The 14,242-nt window shown below is 42.1% G+C and overlaps 1 protein-coding gene across 1 annotated transcript; it reads left to right on the forward strand.

Moving 5' to 3' along the window:
- The first annotated feature begins 24 nt into the window (after nucleotides 1-24).
- Nucleotides 25-13,833, forward strand: asb5b (ankyrin repeat and SOCS box containing 5b). The gene is made up of 7 exons (XM_054604144.1): nucleotides 25-199; nucleotides 3,698-3,777; nucleotides 4,594-4,701; nucleotides 4,876-5,029; nucleotides 6,350-6,484; nucleotides 12,968-13,159; nucleotides 13,268-13,833. The coding sequence occupies exons 1-7, from the start codon at nucleotides 79-81 to the stop codon at nucleotides 13,393-13,395; spliced, it is 918 nt and encodes a 305-aa protein (XP_054460119.1). The 5' UTR covers nucleotides 25-78; the 3' UTR covers nucleotides 13,396-13,833.
- Nucleotides 13,834-14,242: the final 409 nt, after the last annotated feature.

Genomic DNA, 14,242 nt, shown 5'->3' on the forward strand with positions numbered 1-14,242 from the left:
TTTCAGAACTCACTCGCGCTCAGCTGCTGCAGTCAGTTTCATTTGACTGGTCTGCGCGTGAGGTCCAGCCCCGGGAAGATGCAGGAAGTTCCGCCCGGAGCTCCAGAGATGTCCCGGAAAAGAAGCGCCGAGCCCGGTCCGCTACCAGAGCAGGTCCCGGAGAGGAAAAAGGCCTGCTGGGGCATTCTGACGAGCCAAGGTCGGTAGACTGCTGTGCTGTCGTTAAAGGCCCAGGTTGTTTATACTGCTGGGCAAACATATACATACAGTCATGCAAGACACCATCTGTAAAGATTTAAAAGTTAAAAGCATAAATAATGTATGTTATACAAGAAGGGTTTGTGGACCACATGCTATGTTTGGCATTTGATATACAGGTCTCTAATAATTTATCAACACATATTTACATCTTTTTAAACCGTGGTCCTCTAATTGGCTTCCAGGCATCCATACCACACTGAATAAATAAAAGAAACAAAGCTTTACTAAACCATTTGAATATGTAAGTAATTACTGTCTAACAGCAAGTGACAGTGCATTGCTTAGGCCAACTCTTATGAGTCATTTTCTGAACTGAAATTTGGAAAAGGATGGGGTTACAAGAAGCACACATTTTACTTCACCATCTGGTATCAGTGTCCTTCATTCAATTCAATTCAATTCAGTTTATTTTGTATAGCCCAGAATCACAAATTACAAATTTGCCTCAGAGGGCTTTACAATCTGTGCACATGCGACATCCTCTGTCCTTCCCTCACATCGGCACAGGAAAAACTCCCCTAAAAAACCCCTTTAACAGGGAGAAAAAAGGAAGAAACCTCTGGGAGAACGACAGAGGAGGGATCCTTCTCCCAGGATGGACAGAATGCAATAGATGTCATGTGTACAGAATGAACAACATAACAGAGATACAACACATTCAATGTATATGACATAAATGATTCATATAATAAGACTACTTATAATAACAGCAGCAATTATTATAGTAGAATTATAATTATGAAAATAGGGATAGTAATGTGATTAATAATAATAATTGAAGTAGCAGTGGGTGTCAGTCGGCTCACAGCAGGAGGCACGACTATGGTCCAGGTACCACAACGATTCATGGAAACCTGCCGAGCGAGAAAGCAAAAGGGCTTCAGGGTGGAAGTAAAGCTAAAATGCTTAATGGTACAGGTAATAGTAATAGTAATGTGACTAGTAATAATCATTACTTCATTCTCGGCACTTCCACCACTGCCGGATCTAACCAAAAGGCAGTTCAAATATGAGGAAATCCTTAATGGGATCATATATTTTGAGCGTTCCTCTCCTTTCATTTTCTCTAACACTGTACAGTAAATAATAATAATTTAGATTTTGAACATGACTCCATCTTAAATTCACAAAACTTTTGAAGGAAAAACCATGACAGTTCCAATATGAGCTAGTTGTATCTGTTTTATAATGTAAATCGAGCTGAATTTCCCCTTTAATTTTCAATTATCATAGTCAGGTTTATTCTGTGCAGGTTTACATTGAAAATGTCAACAAACCTCGGAAGGAAAACATTTCTTTCTTTCATTTAAGAACATTTTAAATGTTGACGTTTTCTATCTGTTACAATATAATTTCGGCTGACTTCATTTGCGATTCTCTTCAAATTTCTTTTCATCAATTTATCATATTAGAGGACTTCTTTGATGACATCAAATATTCAACAAGCCTTATTTAAAATATAATGTGTAGTAAATTTATTTCGTATCCAGGGGCCCAAAGAGCAAGTGCATTAGCGTGGTCTCTCAGCTCACGGTCCAGCCTCTGTGTCGGGCTAATTTACATGAAAGGAGGAAGGAATATAACTTTTAGTGAATTTAAAAACTTTCAGGACCGTATATGGTTTAAATAAGGGCTATACAAATGTTCGTACCTGGAAGATGATTTACCTCAAAAAGAATTACACTTAATTTACCGACGTCTCTTTCCCATTGTAGGTCAATTGGAAAAGGTGTTTTGGGTCCAAAAGAGTGAAAAGGAATTTTTATAAAACTCACCCATTTAAATAATATTAAGATATAAAGTTAGGCATTATGAGGACCTGACAGGTGGATGCAATCTCAGGTGCTAGCTGCCTGCTCTGCTTTGTGACCAGGGAACGCCTCAACTCTTCTGGAGATCTAACTCTGTCCATTTTTAGAGTTAGGCTGCGTCATCACTTCCAAGATGGCGACAGTTGGAGCAACTTTTAAGCATCACAACGGTTCTTCAGAGTGCTATGGGTGACGTCACAGAGACTAAGTCCATATTTTATACATGTTATTGTCAAATATGATTTTCACATATGACAAACTGTTTGAAAAAAGGGTCAAAATCAATGCAGCAGAACCTGAGATGTCATATATTTTATTCCAAATTCTTCTTCCTTCTCACAGCAGAATCATACAGGCACAACCGAACTTGCTAAACAAACACCAGTGCCACAAGGTGAAAGCCAATGACATGGCAGAAATGTTGAGGCCAATCAGATAGTTACGGCCACCCCTGAAAAACTGAGCATGTGGCATGTACAGAGGTCAGGGACAGACCTCATAAACCAACTAAATATGGCCGCATTATCTTTAACTGCCTAGTTTCAGCAGGTTGGATTATAAGAAAAAGGCTTTAAAACATATCTTTCTTGGTAGCCAATAGCTGATTCAGTGATGAGTTAGCTGGTTAAACCGAGAGTTAAGGTTAGCTTGTTAGGGTTGATCACAACACACTGATATGATTTCTATGCCTATGGCGCAAGCAGCCAGTCAGTTATCCAGCTACTTATTCAGTTAGCTAGCTAGTAGTTATTATTAGTATTTGCAGTGGCCGTCAGTGTTTAGTGGAGCCGGTAAGGTGATCTACCAGTCTGACAGACTCTACTTAAGGACAAGCAGAAGGTGTAGAGGTCCTTTCGCTTCCATTTCATTCCAAATGTCTTATATCTACCAGTGGCTTGATGTGCCGTGGGGAGACGGAGATATGGGTATGTTGTAGACAAGACTCGTCTAAAAGAGTTTAAGTCGTGTATATACTGAGGTGCTGCTCATGATGCCCCAGCTGTTGAGAAAAGGTCACTCCCACTAAATATAATCACAAGGAGCAAAGACCGGCTACAGGTTGAGATGTTTTTGAACAGATATTTTCCTTTGATTGAAAAATGAGTGGAATTACAACTAACAGCAATTGTGTTCCAAAAAAATTAAAGCTACTACTATACAATTGGATGTTATTTTAGCATATCACTGTTTTGTTTGGTCTCCCACCAGACTCAAACCAGGGACTTAATTTAGAATCAGAATCTGCTTTATTGGGCCAATTATGCATGTATTTGACACTGTTTTTTGCATCTCTCACAATGAACTTACACAGAAATAGAAATAACAGCGAGGGGCAAGGACAACAAAGCTGGAGTGATTATAAGAAATAAAAAACATTTTGAATACATTTTCTGGAAGTTTAAAACAAAACAAATAGTGCAAAGGAATACATAGTGAATACTTTCCTTTCTATCACAGTGTCTATTTGGACGCCACCACTGGGAGTCGCCAAAGTCTGAGAATGTTCAAATTATGGTGCTTTAAAAAAAGACTACAATTGAATTTCAATGGTATAATGAGACTTTGGAGAATGATATATATATATATATATACACACACACACTTATATATTTGTGTGTGTCTAGGGTCCTGGGCAGATCGCTCCCCTCTTCATGAAGCAGCTTCTCAGGGTCGACTGCTTGCCCTGCGCACTCTGCTGGCCCAGGTAACCTCCTTACACACACACACACACACACACACACACACACACACACACACACACACACACACACACACACACACACACACACACACACACACACACACACACACACACACACACACACACACACACACACACACACACACACACACACACACACACACACACACACACACACACACACACACACACACAGCAAGGGTTAGTTTTTACACTTGGTGTCTGGCACATTTTGTGTGTGGGAAACTCATGTTGAATTAGATTGTGGTTCCGAAAAAAAGACATCTTGGATCCAGAAGCCTCAGTTTACTTCAGCAAACTCCAATGTGAAAACCATCTGCGTAATACACTTGCATTTCAATATATTATTATATGTATTGTTTGAATGTGGTACATTTTGTAATACTGTGGTCTGCAGCTGTAATTTTGTATGTAACATACAAAATAAGGATGTAAACCTGAGGAAGATATTCTTGCAAATGGCCTTCCCTCAATGCCCCTGGCCCTATACAACCCTCCATAACAGATTAATAGATAACATCCAAGGATGTAAAAGTGAAATGCCTTTTAATTAGTCTTAAATTCATAGTTCACAGTTACTTTAAAATAAAAAAACATACAAAATATACAGAAAAGTAATCATGAAAAGTCAACATCTCAAACAAACTCAAGTAACTGTCTCTGTTATCATTTAATCTGAAAGAATTCAAAACAGGAAGACTAACTCTTACAAGTCAAATAGAAAGACTTATTCAAACAAGGCAGTGTGCTCTCTAAACAACTTAAGTCATAACGCTGTGCGCTTTTAATTTTTTTTAGGGATATCATGCCAACATTGTCACTATCGATCATGTGACCCCTCTCCATGAAGCCTGCCTGTCAGGACATGTGGCCTGTGTCAGAGCATTAATAAATGCTGGAGCTAATGTAAGTATTCGTCGTCTTATCACCACCATTATTACATGTTCACCATGTGTCCATAATCAAACGCATTATCACTGTCATTAAACATCCAGTGACTTCCAGTTATACACCGATGTGTGTGTGTGTGTTACTCGATATAGTGACTGCTGTATTTCTCACATCTATGTGTGCGTCTAGGTGAATGCTGCCACCATCGATGGTGTCACTCCTCTCTACAACTGTTGTGCCTCTGGGAGTGTTGGTTGTGTGGAACTGCTGCTGCAGAATGGAGCACACACACAAACACCCCACACACACTTCCCCTCGGCTCTGCACGAAGCCTGCAAGAGAGGTAATACACAGAACAAGGACCTTGTATGCAGTATATGATTAAATAGTTCAGTAAACAGGAGTCAAATGTAGGTACAATTGGATTAGTCTGTGTGTCCAGGCACAATATCTCAAACACCACATATAGAGCTGGGCAATATAGCGATATTATACAGATATCGTGATCTGAGACTAGATATCTACTTAGATTTAGGATATATTGCAATATTGTATGCATGTCTTTTCCTGGTTTTGAAGGCTGCTTTTAAAATTGGACTAGCTGTTCTATGATTGGCCTTGACCCACTTACCTATTATTTGCACATTACTGATAATCATTTATCAAAAATGTCATTGTGTTAATATTTTCTAAAGCAACAATTGTCAACCCTACTATATCGCATAATATAGCATTGTGTCAAACTATGATCAGAAATATGATGATATTTTTTTTTCTTAAGGTCTATCACCAGGTTTTGGTGGAATTTGGCTGAAAGTCTCTTATGTCACTTATGCATGGTTGCAACCCTGAAATCATAAAACAGATCAGCTGCTGCAATTTTATAGCTCAGGTTGTAATGTTTAACTACAGTAGGGAGATCAGATCCTGGTGAAAACCTGATAACAAAGAGCACAAAGGTACCAGGTCTCCAGACTGCAACATGTTGTTTGTGAGTTCAAATTTCACGTGGACGTGACACCAGGAGGCGGTCTATGATGATCATCATCATACACCCCCTCCTGGTGTGCGGGTACCAACTGGTGCACCGCTCATGATGCTCGTTTACATAGCAGCGTAGAACTTTCTGAAACAACCCATTAAGCAGTTATTGTGTGACAAAAATGAAACAGTCAGTAGCTGAGTATTTTAGAAACCATGCACACTGGCTTCTTCACTTGCGTATAAATGTATTTTAGTCACGACGTTTCGGTGCGTAGACCTTCATCAGGTTATTTTACATGGAAATGAGGATGCATGCATTTAAATAGCATTTGGGGTTCGTAAATGGGTTGGTAGACCAATCCGATTGCCCCAATCACATTACATCAATAAGTCATCCACGAAACCATGCTGTACCATTAAAAAGGGCATGATCAAATCATCTGCTGGTGCAACCAACTAGGAAAGTTTAGTGGAAGAACTTGCCCGGAGCCCTGGGTATTGCTCAATTAATTGTCAAATCAAAAGCAATATTAGCTTGTACAATTCCCCTTCAACGTTTAAAGTTTGTCAATGTTTCATCAGTGTGTGTGTGTGTGTGTGTGTGTGTGTGTGTGTGTGTGTGTGTGTGTGTGTGTGTGTGTGTGTGTGTGTGTGTGTGTGTGTGTGTGTGTGTGTCCAGGTAATAGCCAGTGTGTGGAATCCCTGCTGAGCCATGGAGCAGATCCAGACTATGAAGTGTCCCACTTGGGCACTCCTCTCTACATGAGCTGTCTATACCGACACATGGCCTGCTCAAAGATCCTGCTGCACAGAGGTTTGTCTCATTTACTGCAACTTTCTGCCATTTCAATTTGTATCACACCAGTGTTACGTGCTGTACTGCAGGTGCCCACAGTTTTCTATGCCCCAGACATGAACATTCCCCGAGGGTTTAGGGCTGTCCCACTGTCAAATTGTGGAGTGTTTGAGGGCTCTCTTGCAGATATTTTCAGTGTCCTGTGCCGCCTGAAGCCGGGATGGTGCACAAATCAGCAAATCCTCCAGACACAGCAGTATCTCCATGCCTTGTGATTGCAGGGGGGAGAGGGCCCCGCAACGCACCTTGTGAACACTCGTGGGGAGAGGTAGAGTCCAAATGGAAGCACCCTGAAGGCGAAACGAAGAAACTGTCTGTGGTGAGGCACAATGGGAACAGGCTTCTTTCAAGTCCACAGACGTGCAACACTCTCCTCTTGAAACAGCAGAGGAGAGTGCTGTGCTCAACATTTGGAATGCAAGACCTTCAGGAACTTGTTCAGTCCCCTCAGATCCAGGACTGGGCGCAGTCCGCTGCCTCTCTTTTTTACGAGAACATTCAGCTGAATCCCCTGGGCTGGGAAAGGGGTCCGTCATCTCGATTGCACACTTGGCTAGGAGTGCGACTAAGTCCAACAATGGCTGATTCTGGGGTGAGCTAGGGGCTGAAAGTGGCCTCAGGGGGCTGACACGGGACCCCTAGGCATGCAGGGTGGGGCATGTCCCAGTGAAGACCAGAGAACTGTTGCCTGGTCTCACTAGCTTAAACATTCCGCTGAAGTGCCTGTATAGCAGCTGAACTGAACAGCTCCCCAGGTTCCACAGGGACAGTACGGAGGGTCCTCCTACATGTCTCTGACAGGGGTGACTGCGCCAGCCAAACCTAGCGGCGAGTCTGAACCAGAGTAGACATCAGACGCCCAAGTTGCCTCGACATGAGCGCAAACGACATGAGCGCAAAAGCATCACTGAGGCTGGTAGAGGAAGCGTCGGAAATAAGAGGGCAAGCATGAGGTGAGAGAGGGAGTTGCTGATACGGCCCATGCGCGCTGGGTCATAAGCACTGGAAAGAAAATTATCTGTGACCCAACATCGAGGGCACCTGGCACCAGGCCTCAGAGTCACTACAGGAGAAACTATGATGGAAGCAACAGTCGGCTGGCATAATGCCAAGGCATGCGGAGAGAGCCTTGGTGTCCTTCCAGCATGCATGCAACTCCCTCAGATACTCTTCAGAGGGAGGAACACTAAAGGTGGCGGGGGCAGGAACGCGCTTGAAAAAGTCACTAGCAGGGGGAGCTTCTGGCTGATGTATATCCAGCTGCAGGCGTGCCAGTGCCATGCGCATGACAGACCCCATCAAGCTGTCTTCCACCCCATCTGAAGAGCCACGAGCTGAAGAGCAGGAGCCTGGCCCAGAAGCATGGAGGACCGCTCTTCACTGTACTCGGCAAAGAGATGGCTGATGCTGCCACTGAGATAAAGGAACCAGCTCAGCCACAGGTGGATTTGATGCATCAGCCTGCCCTGCACTAAGGTGGAGGGTCAGGAGAAGCGACTTCATCTGGGCTAGCTCAGCGGTCAGCAAATCCACTCTAGAAGACAACATGCCGGACTTAGCCCTCCTGGAGGGACGACGTTTAAAATGGGTAAGTTGTGTTGGATCTAACTGCTCTGACAGAGGGAGGACAACATCACCTATGAGGTGGTCCACCTCGGCCAGCCTAGCAGCCCTTACTGCGAGAGGCATGATGCCGCAGTTCATGCGTCTGAGAGGCCCTCCCTCAGCAGATGCTCGAAACCAAGAAAAGAGGGGCAAAGTTCATGGCCGTCCTCAGGCTGAAGAGGAGCCACACAGGTCTTACACCCAGGAGAGTTAAACATAGCTGCGACTCTAGTTGATGCAGGTTGCTAAAGTCAGTCTGAGCAAGAGCAGTCCGCTGACTGAGAAGAAAACAGGCAGGGAACAGTCACAGTGAGAGGGGAGCGAGAACACTCTCTTTACTAGCACAGTCGCTGTAAATAACAGTGTCCCACCAGTTAGCCCGAGCGAGAGCACTAGATAACACTGAGCGCACACCTACTCGTTGGCCGCCACTTAATTAGCTCGAGCACTCTGCCAAACAAACAAACAAACAAACAAACAATAATAATAATGTTAATCGATCTTGCCGGTAGATGTTTAGAAATGAAGATGGTCCATATCACACTAGTGATGACCGAAGATAGCATCGTCCGCCGGTCCGGGGCTCAATGGGCAGAACGGCGAACACACCGTTCCCTCCTCAGAGGGACAGCCTTTGGGGGCGAGAGATCCACAACTCCGACCAGTGGTCACAAGGCTACAAGCGACAAGCTTGAGAACTTAAAAATAAACCCCCCAATTAGTCAAAAGCAAAATAGACTCAATAACCTCTGGTGCATTAGATTTTTGGTTAAGCTTTGTCAGGCAATTCGAACTAAGGAAAGACCAGAAAGTACTTGGATGGATGGCCTTCGACACTCAGTTTAAACCAGGATAATATGATGCCATATTCATGCAGTGGGCAGTAAAAGGTATCAAGGCAGTGTGTACAATAGTGGAAAACAGGGAATTGAAGACTTTCCAAATATTAAAAGAAAAAGGTTCCCTTCATAATCAAGATTTATTTAGGTACATACATTTAAGAGATTACTACAAGAAGTAAGTGAAATTGGAGAATTCACAAGAAATAAACCCAGTGGTAAAATTTATGATGAATGCATATAGGCCAAATAGTAAATGAGTTAAAGTAATCTCCATGTTTCATGAAAGTATTATGGCATGTAAAGGCAAATCAACATTACTGTCTGAAATCAAAGTGGGAAAACTAATTAGATGTGGAAATGTCATCAGATGTATGGTATGATATATGTGAAACTCAACATACTTCCACAAGTTCACAACAATTGAGGGTGTTGAACTGGAAACATTTGGTGCGTTTTTTATTACACCTAAAATCAGCAGTAAATCATCTTCAGTACAACCCTGTTGGAGACCATGTGGTTGCTTAGAAGCACATCACACACAGTTTTTAAAAGTCATTTTGGGTAGATGTACATTCTGTCTTGATTAATGTGCTTGGATATAAGATTCCATGTCATGCACTGTCTCGTACTTGGGTCATGTTTCACCGGTGATATTGCAGAGGGGTCGACACTTGGTTAAGATACTCCTTACAGCAGCAAGGAAAACTATCACTAGAAGTTGGTTTAAACCTGACTCTCCTAAGCAAGATCAGTGGTTTGAAATGGTTTGTATCTCTGTTATGCTGCTCAGTCTGTACACATGACATCTGTTGCATTCTGTCCATCCTGGGAGAAAGATCCCTCCTCTGTCGTTCTCCCATAGGTTTCTTCCTTTTTTCTCCCTGTTAAAGGGGTTTTTTAGGGGAGTTTTTCCTGTGCTGATGTGAGGGAAGGACAGAGGATGTCGCATGTGCACAGATTGTAAAGCCCTCTGAGGCAAATTTGTAATTTGTGATTCTGGGCTATACAAAATAAACTGAATTGAATTGAATTGAATGTCATACAGGAAATAAGGACAATGGCAAGATTGACTTGTGTGTTAAGGTTGATCTGTTTGCAAAGAGGTGGCAGAAGTGGATACTTTCCCTAGAGAAAATATAAGGACAAACCTTTTTATGTACACATTTAAGTGTAAGGCAGCTACTGGAAAATAATTTCCTCATTTATTCTTGTGGCTCTAATGTTCTCTCACAGGCTCTGTTTGTTTGCTTCTTTTTATTGGTTTACACTCTGGTCAACATTTGTATATTGACGAGACTTTACAGTTGTGATACTCTGAAAACTAGATAAAAACTAAAGTGAAAGAAATGGCAAGTGGCAACAATATACAATGCCTATAAAAAGTATTCACCCCCCTTGGATGTTTTCCCCTTTTGTTGCTTTTATACATGAAATCATGGTCAATATAATTTGGCTTTTTTGACAAGAATTTGCAAAAACGAACTCTCTAATATCAAAGTGAAAACAGATTTTTACAAAATAATGTCAATTAATTAAAAATATATAAGGTAAAGTAAATGATTGCATAAATATTCACCCCCTTCAGGTCAGTATTTAGCAGATGCACCTTTGGCTGCAATCACAGCACTGAGTCTGTGTGGATATGTCTCAGTCAGGCTGGCACATCTGGACACTGCAATCTTTCTCCATTCTTCCTTGCAAAACAGCTCAAGCTCTGTCAGGTTGCTCGGGGATCGGGCGTGAACAGCTCTTTTCAAGTCCAGACACAAATTCTCCATTGGGTTGAGATCTGGGCTTTAACTCGGCCACTCCAGAACATTCACCTTGTTGTCTTTGAACCATTTCTGTGTAGCTTTTGCTGTATGCTTGGGGTCGTTGTCTTGCTGGAAAATAAATCTTCTCCCAAGTCGTAGTTCTTTTTCAGACTGAGTCAGATTATCCTCCAGGATTTGGCGATATTTTTCTGCATTCATGTTCCCCTCTACCTTTACAAGCCTTCCAGGGCTGCTGAGAAGCATCCCCAGAGCATGATGCTGCCACCACGCTTCACGGAGGAGATGGTGTGTTTGTGGTGATGTGCAGTGTTTGGTGTTCGCCAAACATAGCGTCTAGTCTGATGGCCAAAAAGCTCAATTTTGTCTCATCAGACCAAAGAACCTTCATCCAATTAACCTTGGAGTCTCCCACATGCCTTTGGGCGAATTCCAGGCGAGAGTTCATATGAGCTTTTTTCCAACAGTGGCTTTCTCTTTGCCACTCTCCCATACAGCTTCGACTGGTGAAGAACCCGGGCAACAGTTGTTGTATGTACAGTCTCCCCCATCTGAGCCACTGAAGCTTTTAACTCCTTCAGAGTGGTGGTAGGTGTCTTGGTGGCCTCCCTCACCAGTCTGCTTCTGGCCCGGTCACTCAGTTTGTGAGGACGGCCAGCTCTAGGCAGATTTAAACAAGTGCCATACTCCTTCCATTTCTTAATGATGGATTTAACTGCACTCTGTGGGATGTCCAGTGAGTTGGAAATGTTTTTGTAGCCATCTCCTGACTTATACTTTTCAATGATCTTTTCTCTGAGTTGCTTGGAGTGTTCTTTTGTCTTCATGTTGCAATTGTAGCAGGAATACTGATGAACCAGAGACTGGACCTCCCAGACACAGGTGTTTTTATACTACAATCACTTGACACACATCAACTGCACTCAGGTGATCTCCATTTCACTAATTGTGACACTGCTGGCATCAACTAGCTGGACCTCTGTTGAATTAGGTCAGTCACTTTAAAGGGGGTGAATATTTATGCAAACACTTATTTTACACTATATATTTTTAATTAATTGACATTAGTTTGTAAAAATCTGTTTTCACTTTGACATGAAAGAAGCTTTTTTTTTGCAAATTCTTGTCAAAAAAGCCAAATTATACTGACCATGATTTCATGTATTAAAGCAACAAAAGGGGAAAACATCCAAGGGGGGTGAATACTTTTTATAGGCATTGTAAACAGAACCTGATAAGGAGGCTCGGATGTAACACTTGGCCTGTTTTTTTTGTGACCCCTTGAAATAAAGCAATGTTTATTTGTGAATCCTTGTCCCAGGTTACGGCCTTGGAGTGGCCATTTTTTCCTACTGTTGATGTCTCAGTTGAAGGATTTTTTCAGGCATTAAGAGGTGAAAGTATGCAGTGTCAAACAAGAAAAATGACATCATTTCTCAGGATTATTTTGGGACCTCTTTTTGGGTTCTGACCTCCAGGTCGGGATCTGTCAGGTAACAGAACTCCAACTCTTTACTTATTCTATACCGAATACATATTGGAGTCCTGTTGATGTTTGAAGAAAGCACTGGAAACAGACAGAGTTTGATGCAATAGAGTTTACTCTTTAAGCAAAGAATTCAACCCGAGTTGACTTTCTGGAAAGTGAACTGATTTGTTCTGTCCTCGACATAGTCTTATATGGTGTCACTGCCTTTTTGATCCGTAAACTCTTCCCTGTTTCCTTTGATCTTCAGGTGAGCTGAGCTTTACCTTATCACAATCGTCTTTTTGGACTTTTTGGAAAGTCCTTGACTCAGCATTCTCACACCTGCACTATATGCTTTCTCTTCTCTGCATGCAGTGGGGTGCTGAAGTGTGTGTGTGTGTGTGTGTGTGTGTGTTTTTTCAACAGCCTTACGTCATCACTCTATATTCACACTAATTTCAGGATGCAGATGTCATATATGTAAGCTTCAACCATTTAGGTAAACTCAAACATTTAGCTATAATCGACATTGGTAGTCTATTATGATTAAATTGAACTCCAACAGATCCACGACTCAAGGCAACTCCTCTGTGAAGAATTGATATTTCTTTATATTCTTCTGAACTCTAATAAAGGGTCCAATTCTAATTCATTGCACTGCATAGGGGTCAAAATCAGTGTATAGTTATCTTCTCTTCCATCTACAGTATGGATAAAAATCTTCTTTCTCTCCTCTTGTCTGCTTCTTCTCTAGGAGCCAATGTTAATTTAGGCAGAGGAGGTGACAGTCCTTTGCATGCCACTGTCAGACAGGACAGTGCAGATCAGGTGTCAGTTTTACTCGACTATGGAGCTAACGTCAACATCAGAGACGATAACAATCAGCGACCTGTGGAGCTAGCGCCTGCAGGTGGAAAAACACAACAGCTGCTCCAGACATTTGAAGGTACTGCAATATCTTCTCCTGCAGTGTTTCTCAGCATTGATGCATGGAACCACTTGAAATGTAAGTTGTATCACAACAGTAAGAGGAAATCCCTCTGTCTCTTTCCAGTTTCTCCGAGGAGTCTCTGCCAGTTCTGTCGACTCCAGATCAGGAACCTGATTGGTCGATCCAGACTGAAGCTGCTCCCCCTCCTTCCTCTCCCTCACCTACTCACTGACTACCTGAAGCATGTATAGGACGATGGGCAAACACGCAGCAAGAAAGGGAAAGCAACTACAACTCAGATGACATTTCTTTAACATTAAAAATGGTGGTGCGCCAAGCCCCTTATTAACCACATTTTTATTTCAACACTCATCACAATGTTTTAAACTGTACGGTTGAGTTTGGCTACTACAACGTCATAACATCCAAATACGCTGAAGATTTACTCTGCTGCCGCCTGCTGTACTCGGGGAACATAATTGGTTTAGTTTAAATGTTTATTCAGTAGGAATTGTTTTTTCTCCCTGACAGATGATTGTGACTGATGGTGTTCCACACTTGTTTCCATATGTTGGTTAATCACAATAAGTCATTTTGTAAATATTGGGATATATTTCCCATTGACAAGTGCTTACCTCCAGGTGTCTGCATGTACTTGTAAATAGCAATAAATGATCCCACACTGACCTGTCCAGCAGTCTCACAGCAGTAGAGATGGACGAGGGTTACACTATTGTTTGCAAGAGCAGTGTATGAGGCCAGTAGACTTTTAACACTGTCATAAGGTCATTTACCAAGGGTCTCGTTAGGAGAATGATTATTTGTGGTTGACTGCAAGACTTAAACATTAGCAAGTAGTCTAGGAAGATAGAAGTCCAGGTCATAGAAGCAGCTGATGGCTTCTGTGAAGTCTGAGGGTGATCTAAAAGTAGCAACAACAATCTACAAAGGCAACAGGTTACAGTCATGTATAACTATTACATGACTGTAACCTTTACAGTCATGTAATAGTTTTTCTTTTTTGTATCTCTGCATTAGTCGACTATAAGACGTGGGCGTTACAACAATGAGCCACAGCCCATTCAGATTTATAATTAA

The sequence above is a fragment of the Anoplopoma fimbria genome, chromosome 9 (genome assembly GCF_027596085.1).
Source record: "Anoplopoma fimbria isolate UVic2021 breed Golden Eagle Sablefish chromosome 9, Afim_UVic_2022, whole genome shotgun sequence".
Lineage (NCBI taxonomy): Eukaryota > Metazoa > Chordata > Actinopteri > Perciformes > Anoplopomatidae > Anoplopoma > Anoplopoma fimbria.